Raw genomic sequence first — 21,599 nt, forward strand, 5'->3', positions numbered from 1 at the left:
GGCTGTGAGTCTGCCACACAAAAGTGGGAGGCAGCTAAGAGAGCTGGGCTGGGAGAAGTCTTCCACCCTGGCTATGTCTTCAGGGTCTTTTCTCCCTTGCAAAAAATGACTGTGAGGACTGTATGATCTCACTTGCACAGCCCTTCAGCATGCACTGTCACACAAGAAGAAACCCACACTCGTGCCAGCTCCTGTCACTCATCCTGTGATAGGTAGATCAGCTTCATCCTCGGTCGTGTCAGTCTTGGTTTCATGCCTGTTTTTTCTTGTTACCTAATGGAAATGGTGTGAAGGGAGGGGAGCAGTATTACAGGAGCTGAATATTTCAGTGTCTGTTTCCTCCAAAGATCATTGTTTCCATCCAGGAGAAAAAGATATCCCTATCTGGGTCCCCAGCATCTGGCTGTGCAGCGACCACCTGTAGTAATGGTGATGCTGTGCTTGGGAAGGGTCCATCTGAATATCAAAGCAGATCACCCTTCTATCTCTGTGACCTTGGCATCACATTCCTTAGTCTCTGTGCCAGTGGTCTCCGGCTGCAGTCCACTTGTTACCCAGAAATTGCTCACAGATTGATTGTGTCTACAGAAAGCTACTGCTGTTGTGATCCAGGTTGACTGTGAAGGCAAGGACTGATGTTGCCTGAAATGTATTAGAGCATGTTGCTGACCACAGACCAGCCAAGGCTAGGGAAAAGTAGACGAAGTTTCACACTGTAAGTGGATATTATGCATGTAGTTGTTCTGTGTGTCCTCGCTTATATGTGTGTCTGACACTGCCTTTGTCCTTGATCTGAGTTGAGCCTAGATCACCAGAACGTGAGCTTTTTGAAAAATATTATATATGTGCTTTACGCCTGGGGAATGCAGAGCATCACCTCTTTCCCAGAGCCTTCTCTAGACAGACCCATTAGGAAACTGGGCTGTGATTCAACAAGTAGAGATTTGAGAAGACAGGGCTGCTATTGCCCTGACATCTACCACAGCCTGACCTCCCTGAACCTCTGTGTCTTGCATCTAGATGACTGAACAACATGTATCATTTTAAGGAAATAGATATGCCCCATCATGACAGCAGGGATTATGTGATGAGATTACAAAGCAAACCATTCAAAAGCAGGAGCAGATTCCCTGTCCTAGAATGTGACTTCGGAGACACCCAACTAAGTGAAAATTCAAACAGGTTAGAAATGAGAACTAGTAAAACCTTTACTCTGCAATAAATCCAATATATACAGTGATAAAGAAAAGTCACTCCCATGCTTCAGGGCATGTCCTTCTGCCAGGATGAGGGAATTTCCTTTGAGATGGCCCTCCAGCTCTGATACAGTAATGCAGTTGTGTAGGCTGGGCCGTAAGGAAGGTTTCTGTCTTCTGATGTATGAGAAACTGGCAAGGAAAGGAAATTGGACTTTAGGATCCTTCTTGCATCTTTCATTCAGGGAATTGAAACTGATAGTGAATGGTTTGTTTCACTGAGGATTCAGCAGATATATAAAGCAGGTATGGTTTGACATATCTCCCGTGAAGAACAGTGAGTGCTGGTTAGGAAAATTCCTGCCAGGGGTTATCAGCCTTCCATGAATATAGCACTAAAATAAAATGAAATGTGGTTACTAGCAGGAAGGTAAGTACAGCCTTACGAAACAACCAAATCCCCTGGCCTGGTATAAGCAGTATTGCATGTTGCTTTTTTCCAGCAGGTATGGTTTGACATATCTCCCGTGAAGAACAGTGAGTGCTGGTTAGGAAAATTCCTGCCAGGGGTTATCAGCCTTCCATGAATATAGCACTAAAATAAAATGAAATGTGGTTACTAGCAGGAAGGTAAGTACAGCCTTACGAAACAACCAAATCCCCTGGCCTGGTATAAGCAGTATTGCATGTTGCTTTTTTCCAGACCTGCAGGTTTAACTGAGTGCTGAATGCATGATCTAAAGCACTGTGATATCTGTGGAAAGCTTCCTGTTGCTTTGAGAAATCATTGAATAGAATTTCCTACCTGCTGTGGTCTGGTGTCATCTGAAATTGAGTAGATTCTGGGATTGTCTCACTTACTGAATTTCTGTAACCAAAACATGATTAACTTTGATGCTATCCTCCCTGACTCCACCACATGTTGTAGAATTGTTGTTGCTAGAGTTAGAGTTTCAGAACACAAACCAGCAGCTGTCCTTTTAGATGCAGCAGTCTCCCAGTGGCAGGGATTGAACTAGGAGTTCTAGCTCTTGCAACCTGAGCCCCTTCTGTGTTGTTGAAAGGTCTGGTGCCAGTATTGGCCAGAAACTCCATATTCCCCAAAGAAAAAGACAGTGCTTTATACTTGGTTATATATGTCTATAGTAGATGTGACCTAAGAATTAACCTAGGCTAGTCTTGTTTTAGAGTATCTGGTGCTTCTAATGTTTTCAAGGTGCAAGAAGTACAGTACACGCCTTTTAGTAGGAAGGGCGATGGATTTTGCACGCATCTTACTGGGTTTTTTAAATTTTCATTCATTGGTTTTAATTGAAAGAAAAGATATAGGAAGGGTCTCCCTGGGTGGTGGGAGATTCTCACAATAGCCAGTTTTAATGTTGACGACTGTGCTCTGCCATGTCAACAATCCCCTGCTAGTGGATTGCTGCCTGTTGTGCTGGCCAGCTGCAAACTGTGTGACAGCTAAGAGGTGGGTGCATACAGAAAGGAACTGTGTCCCCTACAGTCATTGTAGCCTTTGTTTTGTCATTCTTGGGACAGAAGATGCAATGGAAGTAAAATTACTTAATCCAAACTCTGCGTGACTTCAGATAACCATAATCTTAAACCCACCTTCCTTGTGTATGAGATATAAACTGGCTTAGGGCAGTTCGAAATACTCTTAGTCAGAAAAAAAAGGTCATTCGATATGTAATTCCTGGTTTTAAAAATAATTCTATTCTTCCAAGTCTGTTAGAAACTGAACCTTCACAGAAGCTCCGCATCCATGTGTGAGTTTCCCTCCTTGTATGCCCTGAGCGATAGCTCACGAAGAGTTGAAGCTGACACCCAGATGTCTCTCTTGCTCTCTGCTGTCAGGGATCTTTGGGCAGCGATTGGAGGACACCGTGCAGTACGAGCGGAAGTATGGCCAGCGCTTGGCCCCGCTGCTGGTGGAACAGTGTGTGGATTTTATTCGGGAGCGAGGTCTTACAGAGGAGGGGCTCTTTCGGATGCCTGGACAAGCCAACCTTGTCAAAGATCTGCAGGATTCTTTTGATTGTGGAGAGAAACCCCTTTTTGACAGGTGAGTTGACATCACCACATTCAGACTGGTGTGTCTGTGACATGTAAAATCTGCCAGGAATGTCCTTGCAGTGGCTATCCTAGATTACATGTTCTTTCCACACCCTCATTCTCTTTTCTGAAAGTGCTGATGTGATGGGGCTTTCTCCTGCATTGTGTTGGGTGCAGAGGCCTTTATTCAGCTCAGTGCTTGAGCCCATTTGTCTATATGGGGCTACTCCAGTGTTCCAGCTTAAGCACATGTTGAATGAAAAGCATTGCTGCATTTGGGTGTGGTGTACTCAGCAGTTGGTGGGATCCCATCATAGAAATGGGTATGTCAGATGTGAACTAGGTGTTTTACTGCTTTCAGATGTTGCATTCTCCCTTGCTGCAACTGCAGCAGATCTGCCTGGGGCAATATCTTTACTCTTACTCTTCCTTTGTCACCAGGTTTTGGAATAGTCACCACCATCTCATACATCTTCCCTGGTTGTTATGCCAGAGGCTGTTATGTAGCTTATTATCGGTTCCCACGGGAAGAGTGTCAGCCCTGCCTCTGAGCACTCTGTCCAAGGGCAGCAAGGGAAGGGGCAGCTCTCAGCTATGCTATCTCTATGTTGGCTCTGAGCCCAGGCAGTCAAATGATCAGAAGGGTGAATGCTGTCAGAGCCCTTCCAGCCGAGTCCTGTGCATACTCTGTAACTAACATTTCCTCCACTCTCTCATATGTACATGCTACCTGGAGTGAATGTCAGCGTTGTGCTAACCTTAATAGTGCTTTGCCCCTAATAGAGACCTTGAACTTCAGAGATATTTGAATCCAAGGCCATTGTGTAGATCTGGCCTGATCTCTATCACAGGTCCATAAGTGAGATCAGATCTGGGATCTTGGAGACCTGACACCACTTCCTGCTGGACCTCGCACCATTTTTCCAGGTGACATAGGTGGCTTCTGGTATATTACCAGCACATGAACCTTGGGGGATGACTTCCCCTGGACCTCCAGCCAGTGTTAACATTGCCAGTAATTTCCCTGCCTACTGCTGCAGGAAGAGCTAGCACTCTCCTGCGTGGGCAGAACAGCATTTGGTCTCATCCTGGGAAGAATATCTTTAGAGTTTATTTGGAACATTCTTCTAATTCTTGCCTCCCCTCAGCTTCCTAGACCACCCATCCTTCTTTCTTTGATTCTTAACCACAGACAGTATTTGCTCCCTAAAAGGAAGTGTCAAACATTTAGAAACATTTTCATGAAAAAAAATAGTTTGAAATCATCAAATTGTCTCACTTAATCTTTTCTTAAACAAAATCTTTGATTTTTTTACTGAATGCCTGGGTGTTCTAGTTCAGAATTAGAATTATCTTAATTCAACACTTACACTCTGGAACAGGAGTATCTATGAGAGGAATTAATTAGGAATGACAGTTTGAATTTCATGTTTTACTTACGTCTAATCTATACTCATTTAATTGCCATGATAATAAATCAAGCCTCCATTTTTAAAGCAGAACAGAATTGTAGAATGGTTTGGATTGGAAGGGACCCTAAAGATCACCTAGTCCCAACCCTCCTGCCATGGGCAGGGATACCTTTCACTAAGTCAGGTTGCTTGGAGCCCCATTCAACCTAGCTTTGAACACTGCCAGGGATGGGTGACCCAATCTGCACAATGGGGCATTCACAGCTTCTCTGAGCAACCTGTTCCAGTGTCTCACAACCCTCAGGTGCAGAAAGCACTTCTATTTCCATAGGCATTTGCACTGACTAAATAGATCAGCACTAAGTCTCACCTTTAACAGGGGCACTAAAGATTTCACAGGGGAATCTCTGCCTGTGATGTGTAATGTCATGATGGAAGGCTCAGTACAGAATTAACAGAGCAAACCTAGGGGGGTACCTCAGTAGTGTGACACTGCAACTTGTAGGCCCAGCTCTCTGGTCTTATATATGTATAGTCTATCTTGAAATGCATAGTCAGAGATAGCGACAAGAGAGAGGCAATTCCACCCTGGCAAAGTGAAATGCTTCCCCTCCTAGCAAACATCATTTTCTCTGTCTAACTAAAATGATGTATGGCCTAGGATACCTAGGTAGCAGAAGTGTGAAATCTTTATGCTTGTTTCCAAATCAGGTGCAGTGAGGGGAATATCTTTTCCTATTTCCTAATTGCAGTCAGCACTTTTAGATGTCTTTTGTAACTACAACAATCTTACAAAAGCTTAGAGCCTGCCTGCCCCTTGGTGGATCTGATCTCTGTGATGACTGATAATTAAAATACCTATTTTTAAAAGGCTTTCTTTTCCAATTTGGGTTTTTAATGCGTATGCATGTTCTTAAAAAAGGCCAGGTGTTGCTGTATTGGAAGCACCTACAGCAGTCTGCTCCTATTGCACTTTCATGCCACTGAAAATTTGGCTGGATTTCATATGGCATTGTGGATGAAACAGTTACTGCAGCCAGCAGCCCTGAAGCTGTAGTCAAAGCTCTGCTTCTCAGTGGTAGTCATATCCACCATCCAAGCCTGAAACTCCACACTAAAGAGAAAAAAAGATTAAAGGCGCTGATCTCATTCGTGAAACATTTATAATCAACTGAAGAAAACCACTGTGTGAAACTGTGGTATTCTCAAATATGATGGTGCTGTTTAATAGGAATAGCAGTAGCAGGATTAGTAGCAAGTGGTAGCTGCTGACAGCTTCCTGTTGTAATTTTTCCAGTTTTGTTTTAGCTGTGTGTTACAAAAACACTTAAAAACATTTTAAATAGAAGAGATTCAGCTTTTGGATAGAAGTGAGGATTTGAAACTCACTTGCCCTGTGTTTGCTGATGTGTTTTTCTCTGAGTTCTTTAAAGAGTGTTAGACTCCCTACCCATCCCAAAGGTGGGTGGGGAGGAGCTGGTGACAATCTGTTTAGACTTCCAACAATCAAAACCTTTTCGGAGGTCATCTGCAACAATTAACAACGTTGTACAGCAGGAAACTTGGAATGAAGGAGAGGTATCACCATACATTAAAAGCTGGATAGCTGGAAAGGGAAGTACAGGTGCATCTTCATTGTGGGATCTGGCACCTCAACTCCAGCTTAAAACAAAGGAGAGAGAAGAGGAAAAACAAGTTCCTAGTTTGGAAGAGGAAAGAAAAGCTGATATCCTAGCATAACAGATGGGCTAGGAAAATCCAGATACCCCAGTCTGGGGGAGGAGGTATGACCCACAGGCTGGGTGACTATGCCATGGCATTAGAGGACCTGGAGGAAATATAGCTTCCTGCATTATTTTCTGAATGATTGACCAGGACACTTGGGAGCCTGGTCCTTCAGACGTGTGTGTGTGTGTGCGGTGACTGGTGAGAGTATCATGAGGGATCAGTGAGAGGCTCAGAGGTTATGTTTCATGGAATCAGGATGCAGAATTCAGTGCTATGTGATCACTGTGCACTTGCTTGGACTGTAGTGCTCACGTTCTTGATCCACATTGGCTGAAAAACCATAGTGCCACCCTACCTTAAGCAGTATCATGGACATAACCCTTCCACTGCCTCTATTGCCTGAGGTGCATTAATGTCTTGACAAAATGGGAGATTTTCCTCATTCCCAGGTAGACCCTCCTGCCTAGCACAAACATGTGTCAGAAAAGCTTCTTTTCCTGTGCCTACTCTGCCCCTATCCCTAAGAGGGACTTTGATGCACCCCCAACGAAAGGCATCAAGCTTGGAGGTAGTGTGGGTTTCTAAATTTCCTTCCCTCTTCTCTATTGCAGCAACACAGATGTTCACACTGTGGCGTCCCTCCTGAAGCTTTACCTTCGAGAGCTGCCAGAGCCTGTCATCCCCTTTGCCAAATATGAAGATTTTCTTTCTTGTGGACAGCTACTCTCAAAAGATGAGGGAGAGGTCAGTGATTTTTCTAATCTGCCTCCTTCTACCTCAAAGGTTCTTCCCAAGACTCAATGTAGTAGGTTTTTTTCTCATCACTTTTCAATCTTGATTAAATCAGTGAAGTCCCTGGGAACCTTCCCCTGAATTTTCCTAGAAGGTGTGAATTGGGTTCGGTTATCACAGGCTACGGCTTGAAGCAGGAGCTTTTTTTGAAGTCAGTCTTGTGGCCTGATGATTCTTTCTTCTCAACAAAGCTTTTCTGTAGCAATGTCAGCAAGAGGTGCAAGGTAGGAGATCTGGGTTCTTTTCCCAGCCTTCCCGTTGACTCATTAGCAAGCTGTGTGAAGTCACGCCCTTTTTCCATGTTTTCCATTTTTTGTGTCAGAACAGCATATTCTGCTTCCCACAGCTTTTGCTGGATGAGATATGGAGCAGTGTGATGGTCTTTGTATTTCTTAGAGGAAAGGCACTACAAAAGGGTAGGCTATGATATTATCCCAAAATGGGAGGGGGAGGGGGAGTAGGAAATAATGCTGTGAATACTTTGCAGGAACCTTCTTGTGATGTTCTTTTCTTTGGTTTCCAGGCAAGGGAAGGGGCTGACAAAAACCACCAAGTCTGTGGCAGTCATGGAAATCTTGATTCACTGCTTGGGAGGAGTAGGATAATTTACAACATGATTGATTGATCCATTTCATCCATATTGTTCCTCTTGTGGTGATACCTTAGCCCTTTGCTGACTGCAAAGGCACGTTGGATCTGGTCTAATGCAGGTGGAACTGTGCCACCTTCTCAAACAGAAATTTAAAGAAGCTGCAAGGGCTGTTACTAGTTGTCTTTGCTAAAGAAGCAAAGGCCTGAGGGCTTGTAAGTTGCAGTCCACAGTTCTGTCCCTTTTCTGTGTGTGGTCTCAAGAGCATGCTCGTCTTTGGTGGGATTTGTAAAAACTGTTCTCCACTGCAAGCTTGGGGTTCACCTTTGGTTCAAGTGGCTGAAGGCTTTGGGAAGCCTCAGGCCTTCATGGTGCCCATAGGAAGATGGTTATTTGCATGCATCAAGTGTAGCATATGTGGCAATATAAGTTTTTTATGGTTAAAAGGCAACTCTGAGAAAGCAGGTTTCTGCGCATGACACAGCATATTTCCACACATGGATATGTATTTGAATCCTGCACACAGCCACATCAGTGTGTCAGTCGTGATGTCTTTTAGTAGGTAGAGGTATGTGTCTACTAGCTCCAAAACTTGCTCATTTTCTGCCTTACTCTCAGTGAACTCCGGCATCTCTTACAGACAGCACAGTGGTTATTTCACAAGCAACAGCAGTGTTTCTAAGGCTGCTTCATTTTGGTCATAAGATGTGCAGACTGGGAAGTTTTGGATCCATTAAGCACTGTTGCACAAGAGTAGAGACGCTGCCAAATTGGGCAAACATAATTGTGTATCACTGCTCAGCTTATTAACTACGCTGTTTGCCTGATTTTGCCTGCACAGGCTGCAGCAGTTGGGGAAGAAACATCTGTGCGGGTTCTGTGGGAGCAAGGTCAGACTCAAATGACTTGCAGTGCAGAATTCTCTTTGGATTAGAAGGGCAATGGGGTGCACTAGATAGCCCAAATGAAAGCTTACAAAACACAGCGCTGCTCGTAGCACCGAGTTGTTTTGTTAAGGTGCTGTTGTAAGCATAAGCAATTTATTTTTTTCATCAGGAAAATCTGGAACCTCAACAAGGGCCGTTTGCTTTTTCAGAAGGGAAGGTGGAGTGCACACCAAGGGTGGAGAGGCTGTACGTGCACAGTAGCATGTGGAGCAGAATGTAGCACAGTCATACCTAGCCTGTGGGGCCTGATTTGCCTCCCACGTGGAAAATCCCCCTGCTCAGAAATGTGGTTTCATTGAAACCACAATTTTTAACACATGATGATAAGCAGGGAATTGAAAAATCAAACATTTCATTTTGTTAAAGTCTTTTGCAACAAAATGAAATCTTACGGGTTTAATTTGAAGTGCTATTTTATTTTCATTTTCACTTAGAAGTTTCAAATGAGGCTTTTGGACACAAAATATAATTTTCTTTAGTTTCGAACATCCACCCATTCCCCAGTAAAACTAGAATTGCTTAAGACAAAATAGCCATTCAGATAAAATTGTTGGCACCTCGTGCTGCTACTTTGTGATCATGGATAGGAATCATTATGATGTTAGCTTGGCCTAACTCCAGCACTGCCCTAAGCTTTCCGTTTTTCATTTGAATTGCTTTTCATCTTCATTCTGCAGCCAGCTCTGGTGTTTGAATGCAAACAGAAACATAACAGAGACTTAGGGTTGTGCTGAGGTCTCCAGGTATCTCAGCAGATCTGCAGCGTTAAAAAAGATTTGATTCTGATCCCAACTGATTGGGAGGAGGGACTGAAAATTAAAAACAGTTTTAGAGTAAGAAAGATCTTCAAATCTGTAAAATCTCATTTGAGTCTGAGCTGACTTGATACGGTAGTATTTCAGCTTTCACTGCTACCTGTACTCTAGAGATGCACTCACCAGTTCAAGGGATTGAACACATGGCTCTGAGTTTTGAAAGAGGGGTCTGAATTTTGGTGAACATTTAAAGTATTGCTAGTTTTCCAGCCAAACTAGAAGCTCCAAATTGGTACTGATCTGTCACACACATCCAGAATCCTTGGGTTTGGGATCATTCCTTGGAAAGCAGCATTTTCAAGGAGGTAAGAGTTACCACTGCAAACTCCCACGAGGATAACAGTGCAGTGCTTCTATGGCTTGCTAGGCTGCAGCCATAGGCTTGATCAATGCTATTTGTTAATACAGCAGTTTTGAGCTTGTGTTTTTCTTAATGATTTTGCTGTAGTGTTATTAGGCTCAGCCTTCTGTTGGTCGGGTGGTTGGTGGGTAGAAATCTATGGCAGAGCTGATAAATGCTGCAGCAGGAGAGAAAGCTTCTTTTAACCTGACAAGTGTTTGTACCTTGATGAATATGAAGATATTCTCTGTGTAATACCATGTTTGAGATTCCTTGTGACAGAGCATGGATGATAAATTTTTAGAACCTTTTTTTTTCTTTCAGGTAGCATTTTGTACCCTTAGGTCATGTTTCCTGCTGTTCACAGCTGCCTGCAGTTTCTGTTTCAAAGCCCCTTCTTGCATCCAGTGGAGCCATGGTATTTTAATTCAGAGCAATTGAAATACAGTGACAAATACCATCTCAATTTCCCTACTTGAAATAAATTGGGTTACAGAGCAGAATTCAAGAGGCAATTAGGTCTGTTAGCTCACCTATTTCTAGTTGAAACTTGGCACTTGAAAGCTGGATAACCTGAACAACTGACCTTAACCTTCACATCAGTAGCAGCTGTCCTTGATGGAAAAATTTTCAGAAGTTTAAAAAAGAGGATTGAGATTTTCAGAAGTGAATGGCCTTTTGTTAGTGTCTCCATTGTCGTCACTGTTAAACTGGCATAATGTTGAAGCTAAGGAACTAAAAAGGACTGACTGCTTTTAAGAATTCTGTTTCAGATTTTTATTAGGGAACTTTTTTTTTTTGGTGCTGGGACGTACAGAATAAAAAAGTACCTATATATTCAAGACATTAAGGAGGAAGGCAGGAATAGAGACTGTTCTCTGGAGCTTTCTGACTTTTCTGGACCAGAGAAATCAGGATGATCTTGCAAGAGTCTGGCCATCAGAATTCCCTCTCTAGCTGTCCTTAATAAATCAAGGACAGTTTGAAATGAATGTCCAACTGCCCTTCTTTGGCTTGGAACCAGTTGGTTCTGGAGTTTCTCCATCATTAGTTAGCAGCCCTCCATCATTCATTAGCAGCTATCACTTTTCCTAAATGTGCTTCAGTATCTATTTTTCCGCAAAATGTTTAGTTGCCTCCAAAAATAAGCAAATTTCCAGGGCAACTGCAGCATTAACAGGAATGAACAAATGGTACTTGGGACTGTGGCAGGATAATAGCCTTCTGAGTCAGAGGTTTTCATTAGGTGGTTTAAGTAGCTTCAGTGCTTTAAATCACTCCTTCAGCTGGTGTCTTACCTTGTGTTTTATTGTAAAGACAGAAATTTTGTGAGGAACTCTGTCCCAGCTCAGCGTGACTGCAAATGGAAGTGTGTAATTAAAAGCAAGGTAGTTGAATTGGAATCTTGTTTAGATTTTTTAAGAAAAAAACCTCTTCTCTGTTCAGTTGAGCATTACTACAGTATATTTGTACTGCACTCAATGCCTCAAAGTTTCAAATAGACCAGGTGCTGCAAAGGCACATCTGCTGGTACCCTGCTACTGATGCCAGTGGGCAGGCTGTGAAGGCTAGCAGGCCTCACTAATTGAAGGCTTCTGTCAGGAGGATTCCCACTGAGAACTGAATCAAGCTCCAGACATGGGTTTTTGGTAAGGCACAACACACTAGATGACACCTCTTTTAAGGCAAAGCCTCCTTGTGTTATCATCTGTTGTTCAGCATTTGGCTATGGAAAGAGAACTTTGTAGTACTGAAGGAAAATCACATCTGCTTTGCAGCATTTACATTAATAATTGTTATTATTGTTTTTCCTGTCCCTCAGGGTACCCAGGAACTGGTTAAACAGGTGAAGAATTTGCCCCAAGCCAACTACAACCTCCTCAAATACATATGCAAGTAAGTGAAATTAATTAACACTTGGAAAAGTCTCTAAGTTTTGTGAGGCTGTCTTATATGCAAATAATATACTCTGAAAGTCTGAATATTCAAACATCATTTACATGTAAGTTACCGCTCCTGTAACACACGTGTGGAGGTGAACGTGCAGCCTGCCTGGAGGAAGCACTTGGTTTATCCAAGAGCATCAGCCAAGCAAATTGCTGTCATCCATGGCCTTGGCAGCAGGTATGAATGATACTGTTTATTTCAGAAGCACTTAGAGACCACTAAAGAAAGGCATTTTTTCTAGGTATTGCACATTTGGACAACTTATGACACAAGCTGATGAGCAAGTGCAAGTCACACTAGCCAGTCTGGCATCTGCTCTGGGTTGGAAGTGTTGTTAGAAGTGGCTTCCTCTTGAGTTACCAGGGATTCCACAACCTTGTCTCCTCTCACCTCTCTGCTGATTATCCCAGTTTTCAGGCTACCTGGGGGTTGGAACGAGATGATCTTAGAAGTTCCCTTCCAGCCCAAACCATTATATGATTCTATGATCTGTATTTTGTTAGGTTCAAGCCAAGCCACAAAGCATTTTCTACAGGCTGCTAGTTTTAGGACAAGGAGATGAGTGAAATACCTTTTTACTTTTGTTACATCTGCCAGTGAAAACTGGCTGAAGTCAATGTGTGTAATTGGGGAATTCCTGTAAAAATCTGTCCTTTCAGACCCAGTAGAATGCTGGATCCCTGCTAAGGTCGTACTTCTGCAAGAAACTGTCCTGTCTTCTCTAGTTCATACACTGGGAGGGATCTGGGGTTATTACTGAGCTGCATAAGTCCCTAGAAGCATTTCATGTGTAAGGGTTGTATGGAAACAGGACCAAACTGTCTCTGCCCTACAGTCTGAGAAGTGACTTACTTATTATTCCCCTCCTCCTTTGATTTTTTGGGGGACTTTTCAAGGTTCCTTGATGAAGTTCAGGCTCACTCCAGCATTAACAAGATGAGTGTCCAGAACCTGGCTACAGTATTTGGACCAAATATATTACGGCCCAAAATGGAAGATCCAGTGACCATGATGGAAGGTAGGTACTACTCTCCTGTGATAGCACAACAGCTGTGGTTTGGAGCTCTAAGTGAAAGCCATGTGTTCATTGGTAGCTCTCTCAGTTGACTGCACAGTCAGCAACAAGTCAGGCAGTCCCTTCATCAGTGCCTGTGACAGGGTGCACCAGTTGGTCTCTCCAGTCACAACTGGTCTGGGAGTGTCTCTCCAATGTGTGGAGATGTCTCTGCCCCCTGAAAACTCTTTTTGAACCTACTGTTAAAATGAGAGCTCAAATGGTACTTCAGCATGTCGGGCCCATGCTTAAGTACTAAACTGCTCTCGTTTGTATTGGTGCATTTCAGTGATTATACAGCTCCCTGTAGAGCACATCCAGGCCACAATGAGAGACAGCTGTAGTTTTTGCTGTGCCACAGTGGCTACTTAGGTGTCTTACAAGTATTGGCTTCTAAGCAGACTGTGTATGGGTCAGAACTTCACAGAATCCTAGAAATGAGTTGAAAATCACTGTTGATTTTGAATGTAAAAAATCTGAAGCTTTAAAATTATCTAACTCCATATGGGTCAACCAGGCTGACATTAGGGCTAGGATAATACAGCTCCTCTCGCAGGTGGCACTGAAGCACAGCTACTGTCATGCAAGTTTTAGAGGGTCCTTTGTATAATGTTTTGTGGGATCTTGGCAACCTGCAAAAAGAATTGATGGATTGATTCAGCATTAGGCACAGATGGAGATGCTGTGCTCAGGATGTCTGAAGTCAGCTCTGTCACTGCTCTCTAGCTGTAGGGACCAGCTGACATGGTGTCTTGTGTGGTGGAAATCTTCCCCGATTGCCAGTATTGTCATGCCTTAGCAGCAGCAGTGCCTTTAGCTCTGCACAGGTGATGTGCAGATGTGTGCCCCACGATGACAACTCACCATAAGGTAACAGGACAGCTTCAGAGCATGACCTGACATACTCTAGTTGTTCAGGGCTCAAAACCTCTGGGCTGTATTTAAGGGTAGATTTGAGACCTTCCCCTTGAAGTGTAGAAGGCCCCAAAACGTGGGGAGCAGGAGAAGGAAGTGTGGGAGCAGATGTTGGGTTATTCTGTGTTACAGACACGGGGACAGCTGAAACCTCAGTCTGTGTGTGATGCTGTGACTTCCCCTAGTGGCCACTGCGCCAGTGCTGGGACAGCTCTCACAGCCTTGGCCAACAGTGTGCTCTTTATTCAGCTGGCACAGGTGACAAGTTTGGGTTCAGTTCCCCCTCAGGCATTTCATTATGCAGTTTTTCTGATGGCAGAGGTGCTTGTACTGTGTGTAGGTGCACAGGTGCCACAGATGCTGCAGTCTCATGGTCTCTCCTAGTCGTCATGTAAAAACAATACAGTGATCTGACCTGGAATTCTGTATTGTCACAGATCTGAACTGTAGAAAAATCTGGATATGTAGAATGGATTTTTAGACTTAATCATTACACTCATAACAACAGCAACAGCAATGGTTTGGTTTATTTTTAGTCTAGAATAGAAATAATGGAGAAGTGGAAAGACTCTCAAATTTTATTTTAGCTTCAGGGTAATTTGAATCTGCTCAATGAACTGATAAAGTAAAATACTGCACCCAGATCTTAAGAAAAAAACAGTTTAATTATGTCTCTCTTCGAATTTATACCATGAAATTCAAACAGAGATACCTGAAGTTTGACAGCTAAATTGTTTATTTCTCTTCTGACATTCACAGACATAAAAGACAAGTGGTAGGTGAGTTCAGTACCCCTTCCGTGTCAGGCCAAAACCTTAGCATTAAATTCAGGCTCGTATCTTGAACCTCCAGGTGTGCTGGCATTATTCTCTGTGTCAGGCAATACTTACAGGTGGAATTGCATATTCACTCTTTTAAAGGTTTTTCTTTTGTAGGAAGTTTTAGGTTTGGCAAGTGCTATTCTCTAAATAGTCTGTTCCACTACTGGAAAACAATGACAGCTCATTTCTGTGGATTTAAATAATTGCAAGTACTTTCTGCACTTGCCACACACCTTTTGCAGGTGTGTGTATCGTGCAGATATCATACATTCTGCAAGCTTCTCTATACACTGAGTGCAGCAGAAGGCCTGAGCTGAAATTTCTGATTCTTCAATAAGCAGTAGCTCTGAGGCTGTTAAGACTATGAAACTGGGTGTAACCTAGTCATGGAAGCCTGCTGGTTTTGGAAGCTGGACAGAGAGATGCTTCATCCCAGCAGAGAGGTCAGTGTGTGGATGATGCCCAGGGCTGTGCTGTCCTGCAGGGATGCAAACACCAAGATTGATGCTGGCTCTGAAGCCCGTGCCTCCCTGTGGTACAGACATGCCCTGTTTTCCAGGTGTCCTCCTCCTCTGTCATCCTCCAAGGTGTCCTTAAGCAGGTCAATTTATTGATCATTTGTACTCTGCTAGTCAGATACATTCATGAGCTGGACTGACACCTGCATCCTTCACAGTCCCAGTTTCCAGCAAAGGGAATGATTCCTGTCTGTTGTGGTCCAGAGGCCCAGAGTAGCTGTTTGTGCAGAGCCAGTGAAATGCACAGCAGCCACAGGTCTCACGAGGAGCTCACAGGACATCCCATGAGCTGGGCTGAGTCTCTGAGGTCTTCATATCTCCTCAACTGTTTGCCTTTCTTTTCTACCCACAGGCACCTCACTAGTTCAACACCTGATGACAGTGCTGATAAGTGAACAGGGACGAATCTTTGCTGTTCCCCAGGCAGATGTGCCAGGGAACCAGCTGGAGATTAGACCTGTGCGTCAGCGCAGTACTGTGGAGTGGATCTCCGAGGAGGACGGTGAGGACAGCAGGTCAGAGAACACCGTTCCCAGCCCTGCTGATTTGCCTTCTAGCAATGTTGTGGCACTAGAGGTCCCTCCAGGACCTGCAGTGAAGAACACTCCTCCAGAGCACAGTGGCAAATTGACTCAGCCTGCCACCAGCCCTAGTAAAAGAGTGCAGACGCTGCCTCCATGGAAATACTCCTTCCGCCAGCAGGGAGCACGGTCTGTGAGTCCAAAGCTGGGCAGCTCATCCTTGGATATCCCCAACCTCTCCTCCAGTGGGAACTGGTTGATGAACGGACTGTACTCCCTCCGAGGCCATCGCCGAACAGCCTCTGGGGAACGCGTTAAGGACTCATGTTCTTCCCAGAGACTCTCTACTTATGACAACGTCCCTTCCTCCAGCCTGTCCCTCAGCACACACAGCATGGCCAGCACCACATGGTCTACATCCTCATGTGAGATCTCAGTGATGGACTCGGTCAGTAGCTGCCCAGCCTGCCGGGCCAGTGACTCTTCTGCTTTAAGCTCTCTCAAAACCGAGTGGATAACTCAGGGCTCACTGTCTCAGAGTGAGGTCAAGACTACGGATCTGGAGAACAGCATGGACAGGTTTGAAGCATGCAGCAGCAGCAGTGAACAGAGCGACCCAGCTGCAGCTTCCCGAGACTCTGTCCAATGCTCCAGGGCCTTACAGAGCTTGGTGGTGGAGCTAAAGACAGAACTGGGCAAACAGAGGACTGAGTATGAGACTAGTATCAAAAGGTAATGTCATTTGCAGGGGGGACAAGGAAGTAATCTTGTCAACATTATCCCTATCTGAACATGGGTGTGGGCTACCAAGGGTATCAGACCTGAAGTTTGGGTTTGGGTGACAGCAGATTTGGTTCTGCTCTTTCCTCACTGCTCTCTGAATCCGATTTTAATTTCTCTGAGAGATCATCAAAGAAATGGAACTTCCATCACACAGGGAAATCCAATATTTCACATTCTCTTTTCACTGGAAATGGAAACTGCACAGGTAATGCCAAAGTCTGCCCTTCATGTCCTCAGAGAATCAGCAAAGCAAACATTTTTGAGGGAGGAGTTGGGACCCAGGGTGGTAAGGCCTCAATCAGGAACTCTGTTGGTCTGTGCAGGCACTGATAGCTATACCACATCAGTATGAAAACAAGGGCTTCTTGTTGCTTTTGCAGCAGAAGCATTAAGGAACTGCTCTTGAGTATTCCCCAGGGGATTTTTTTGTGATTATAGTGTGATTATAGCTGCAAGTTTTTCAGCAGTCCTTGAGTGCTGAACTCCTAGAAACTTTGCTTTTGGTTTCTGATGTACAAAGTGGTCCCTGGCTCACATGGCAGTCCCTGGCTCAGAGTAGCAATGAGCTGCTGCTTGTACAGCAAATGCTTGTGCTCTTTTTACTTGCTGACTGGTGTTTCTTTGCACAACTGCAGCTGCTGGTACTGTGCTTAAGATCTGAGCTTCCTTCCAGTTTTCAGGAGAGCTGTGTGTGAGGCAGGGGTTGTAGGAAATAGAAAGTATTAATAACTAGGAAGTTATTACTAGAGTGATATATTAGGTTTTATGAGTGTATGTGCTTAATAGAATGACTTTCAGGTGAACACTAAGGGAAATATGCACATGAAATACTGTTGCTTAAAGAATTAGATATGTTTTAATATACAGCCATATGCAAAATTCCACACTATGTTTTAATACAGAAGAATAAGCATTGGCCTGGGCTCTGCACCACCAGTACTCTGCACTGAAGAAGGGCTGTAGTCCCTTTTCTTACTAATAGTTGTATTCTCAGGAGTTGTGGTTGGCTTGGGGTTTTTTGGTGTTAAGGTGTTAACATTTACTCCTTCAATTAATTAAAACTCTGGTAGCATTTCCATACCTCAGTTTTCAATCAGTCTCCCAAACATGGTACAAAAAGCACATATGACTGTTAGGATTGTATATATAGCACAGCTTCAGGCTGCATTTGCTGCCTTATTTTTTCTGGCTGAAGTAACTTCTCAGAAATGTATCTGAACTGTGATCTCTTCCCCTGGGCCAGCTGTTACTGTAGGAATTCCACTTGCTACTTTCCTGCTTTATGATTTCCTGTAGTGGTGGCTTGCCAGCTTCTGCAGCATTTCTGCCTCTTGCATTGTACTGCCTTGGTATGTGGGGCTGGGAGGAGAATCAGACTGAGTCAGTTTTGGTTCCCACCTAACATCACAGGGTGGGAGAACAGCCTACCCCCCACCTTGGTGTGTTCTAGGTACAAGAGCTGATGAGAATACCATCAGTTGCTAGATGGGGTGTTGGAAAAGGTCTGTGAATGAGGGTGGGAGTTCCTGGCTGCTTGGTTTTTTTTAAGATACCCAGTGATGCAGAATGGGAGGGAGATGAGGGTACAGGCCTTGCATTGAATTCTGCAGAGCTGCTCTGGCAAGCTGTGTTGCAGGGAGACAGTACTAAACAGAAACACCAGGTTGCAGAGCTTGGAAATGTGTATCTGTACATTTTTTCCTGCTGCCTGGGGGAAGAGGATGGCTTTGCATCTCTTATCAGTAAAACTGTTCCAACAGGGCCTTAAGCTGTTGACATCAGGGACATCCAGGAAGACCTGTTCTTCATTCCATCTGTTGAGCAGTTTCAGCTCAAACACCTGCCTTTCCCCTTCAGCTGGACGGGGCAGAGAGCACTGGGGCTGCAGGGGAGGACTGCAAGTTGGCCAAGTCTCACAGGGCAAAGTAGCTGAGAGGAAAATGATAATGAACTAATAGTTTCATAAAACCAGGCAAGATGCAATCATTGCCTTTTTGTATTCAACAGGATAACTCCTGACTCCAGCTGTTCAGGATTACAGCCTGAAGGACTGTGCTGTCAAATCTAAGAATTTCAAGCCAAGTTTTTCAGCTCTCAAAAATTTTGCTATGTTTTTACTACATCTGCAGCAATTTACGTGTGCAAAACTAGGTTCCTTTTTGAGACTGCATGAAAGTCTGCTCCTGTGAAAAGACAGGAGCTAACTAGTAAAGAAGGGAGGCTGCTTAGGAGGAAAAATTCAGGCTGCCTCAGTGGCTTTATTTTATTGAAGATAATTTAGTCCCCAAAAATAATAATTAGTTGCTTTATAATTCTACATGTGCCTGTGTGGTTTGCAGAACTCTCTGTGTAGCAGGACATGTTTTAATGAAAGAATATGAGCTTTTTGTTGGCACATACATAAGTGGAGGGAAAGCAGAGTCAGTACCTGCCTGCGGCAGAGGTAAGGATCACTTGCTGATGGAAAAGCTGTTATTTCTCATCATCAGCTGCCCATTTTCGCTCTCTTAGTCAGAGGGAGGCAAGTTTTATGGCCTTCCTGTAACCAGTCTGTTCCGGAGCATTTCTCCCTCAAGGTTAATATAATTATCTGACATTCTCTGAGTTTCAGTAATCCATGTTTACCACCTGGGACTCTTGAGAAACTGGATTTTGGAGAGGACTGTTATGTTGTGTATGTAGAAGTGCAGTAAGGTACTATGACCCCATGTAATTCAGAACATGGACAGCTAGTCCAGGCTGCTGTAGCTGACCCCTAAACTTAGTGGTGGAAGAATGTAACTGGCAGCTCCGAGCTGTAAGGTGTAACAAAAGCGTGTGTATGTGTGGGGGGAAGCGTCCCAGCTTCAGAAGAGTTGTACCACAGAAGTCAGTCAGCTGGGTGCTGAAGGTCTGCCTTCAGCAAGATGGGCAAATCTTTGCTGGACTTGGTGCAGCTCAGTGCACCCATCTGTGACTTCGTGATTCACTGTGAAAATTTTAACAGTGATCTTTAGCTGCATGTAAAGGAACATAAAGGAACAGTTCAAGGAGATGCACTGCCCTGACTGCATAATTGCCTCTTGGTTGGTCACAAAATGGAATTCAGACTCTCCTGGGACTGTCAAAGGCCCCTTTTCTGTTTTGTTCTGTTGTGGAGGCAGTAGCATGTCCTTGTTGAGTATCATTTATCATGTCTAAAAATAGCCCATTCAGAGTTTCACAGGGAAGCCAGCACCCCAGCATCACAGCTGGGTGTGATACTGATCAATGACCGATGGGGAGCTTGTGTTTGGTGGGGTTTTTAAAATATTTTAAAAAGCTTAATTTATTTTATTTACCTTTCCAAGGAAAAGCCTAATTTTAAAAATCATATTCTAGTGATCAGAAATCCCTACCTTAAAATACTTCCTCCTCTGTATTAACACCAGTACTCTGTCTTGTGATGAGGAAACATGATGGGGAGCAGAGCAAGTGCTGTGCCTTCCACCCTTGTTTCAAATCTCAAAACCATGAACCTTGTTCTTTGGCCTCCTTAGAGAAAAGCTCCAAGTCTTGCAGATTAAAGATTGTTCTTCAGAGTCTTCCTCATAGGAAATGCTGGGGTTTGTAAAATCTTGTGCCCCACCCCCAATGACAAACGTTACAGAAAATACCATAAAAGGGATGGTGAGGAAGGACTATGATCTCAACTCCTACCTGATCTCCAAGGATGTTCCTCTGTACTGGATATCCATGTAGGGAATCAAGATGAAAGGTTAAAAGATTATTTTGGAATGACATATTTGAACTCAGCCTAACTGAGGAGTTAATACATCTCCTCTGACATCCCAGGCTGTTGCTCAAAAGTAAGCACCATTTTGTAAGGCTTGAGTATATTTTCTCAAGATACAAACAGAGGAAGCTGTCGCTTTCAAGGAGTCTCTGCCCTTTAATTCAACATTAATGAAGTGGCAGGTTAAAAGATTATTTTGGAATGACATATTTGAACTCAGCCTAACTGAGGAGTTAATACATCTCCTCTGACATCCCAGGCTGTTGCTCAAAAGTAAGCACCATTTTGTAAGGCTTGAGTATATTTTCTCAAGATACAAACAGAGGAAGCTGTCGCTTTCAAGGAGTCTCTGCCCTTTAATTCAACATTAATGAAGTGGCAGTTGGTGCTCTCCTTTAACACTTCCTCTTAGAATATGTTACTCTAAGTGGAACAACTGAAATTTATTTTAGTTATCAGCAGTATTTATCCAACCACTTAAAAAGGCTCTTTTTCTTTTTTCCTCTCTCCTTTGGTTTTAAGAATTGAAGAAACAAGTGAAGACCTGAGGAAACAAGTGGTTAGGTTAGAAGAAGAACTGGACCAAGAACGAAAGAAATACACAATGCTGGAGATAAAGCTGAGGAATTCTGAACGTGCTCGTGAAGATGCTGAGAAGAGAAATTACCTCCTGCAGAAGGAAATGGAAGAGTTTTTTTCAACATTAGGATGTTTAACTGTTGGGAGTCAAAGTACTAAAGTCTCCAAGTAGAACAAGCATAGAAAATTCTATTTCTGGCAAAATCAGTGAAAATGCACATTTTATTCTGGTATACTCATGTATCATGAGTAACTCTACAGTGATTGTGCTCTCAGTGACACTTGCTCTGTTGTCTTTACATGTTCTGTAGTATTTGGGCCAGCTGGGAAGGACTGCTGAACATAATGCTTGAAAGTTTAGATGTCAGATTGCCAAGCAAGAGTGGGCCCCCTTTGTATCCACAGTTCAGAAGTTACTATTCTCCAGAATTGTCCTGCTGCCATCTTTGGACTTAACTGCACCATCTTTTTCCTGGTTTAGTCCTGCAGGGTGGGTGGAATGGGCAGAACCGATGGACAGGCTGAGCCTGGAGCTAAGAGCCTCCTGCACTTGTGCTTGGAAAGGTGTCAGTTCCAGTCTGTCACCACAGTCAGTGGGGTTTACCAGGTGCAGATTTGAGGTCGTTTTTCTCCTCACTCAATACATAAAGTTTGTTCAAACTTCTCATTCCTAAAGTGGCATTATTTTATGAAGATATTGTGAAAATAGTCTACAAACAAGCTGAAGATAAAAAAATCTTGATAATTCACTAAACTCATCCCTTACTTGCCAAACAGTCACAGCATTTCATAAAAATGCAACTTACTAAACTGTATGTGATTAATAATCA

At 43.6% G+C, this 21,599-nt stretch overlaps 1 protein-coding gene across 1 annotated transcript in view; it reads left to right on the top strand.

Annotated features, from left to right (window-relative positions):
* ARHGAP22 (Rho GTPase activating protein 22) overlaps positions 1-21,249 on the top strand; it is a 37,886-nt gene extending 16,637 nt beyond the window's left edge. The window contains exons 2-7 of the mRNA XM_009084447.1: positions 3,057-3,264; positions 7,006-7,138; positions 11,700-11,773; positions 12,721-12,842; positions 15,485-16,385; positions 20,713-21,249. Coding sequence (XP_009082695.1) covers positions 3,057-3,264; positions 7,006-7,138; positions 11,700-11,773; positions 12,721-12,842; positions 15,485-16,385; positions 20,713-20,941 — 1,667 coding nt within the window. The 3' untranslated portion in view covers positions 20,942-21,249. The remainder of the gene's footprint in view (positions 1-3,056; positions 3,265-7,005; positions 7,139-11,699; positions 11,774-12,720; positions 12,843-15,484; positions 16,386-20,712) is intronic.
* The last annotated feature ends 350 nt before the right edge of the window (positions 21,250-21,599 follow it).

The sequence above is a fragment of the Acanthisitta chloris genome, unplaced genomic scaffold (genome assembly GCF_000695815.1).
Source record: "Acanthisitta chloris isolate BGI_N310 unplaced genomic scaffold, ASM69581v1 scaffold25100, whole genome shotgun sequence".
Taxonomy (NCBI): domain Eukaryota; kingdom Metazoa; phylum Chordata; class Aves; order Passeriformes; family Acanthisittidae; genus Acanthisitta; species Acanthisitta chloris.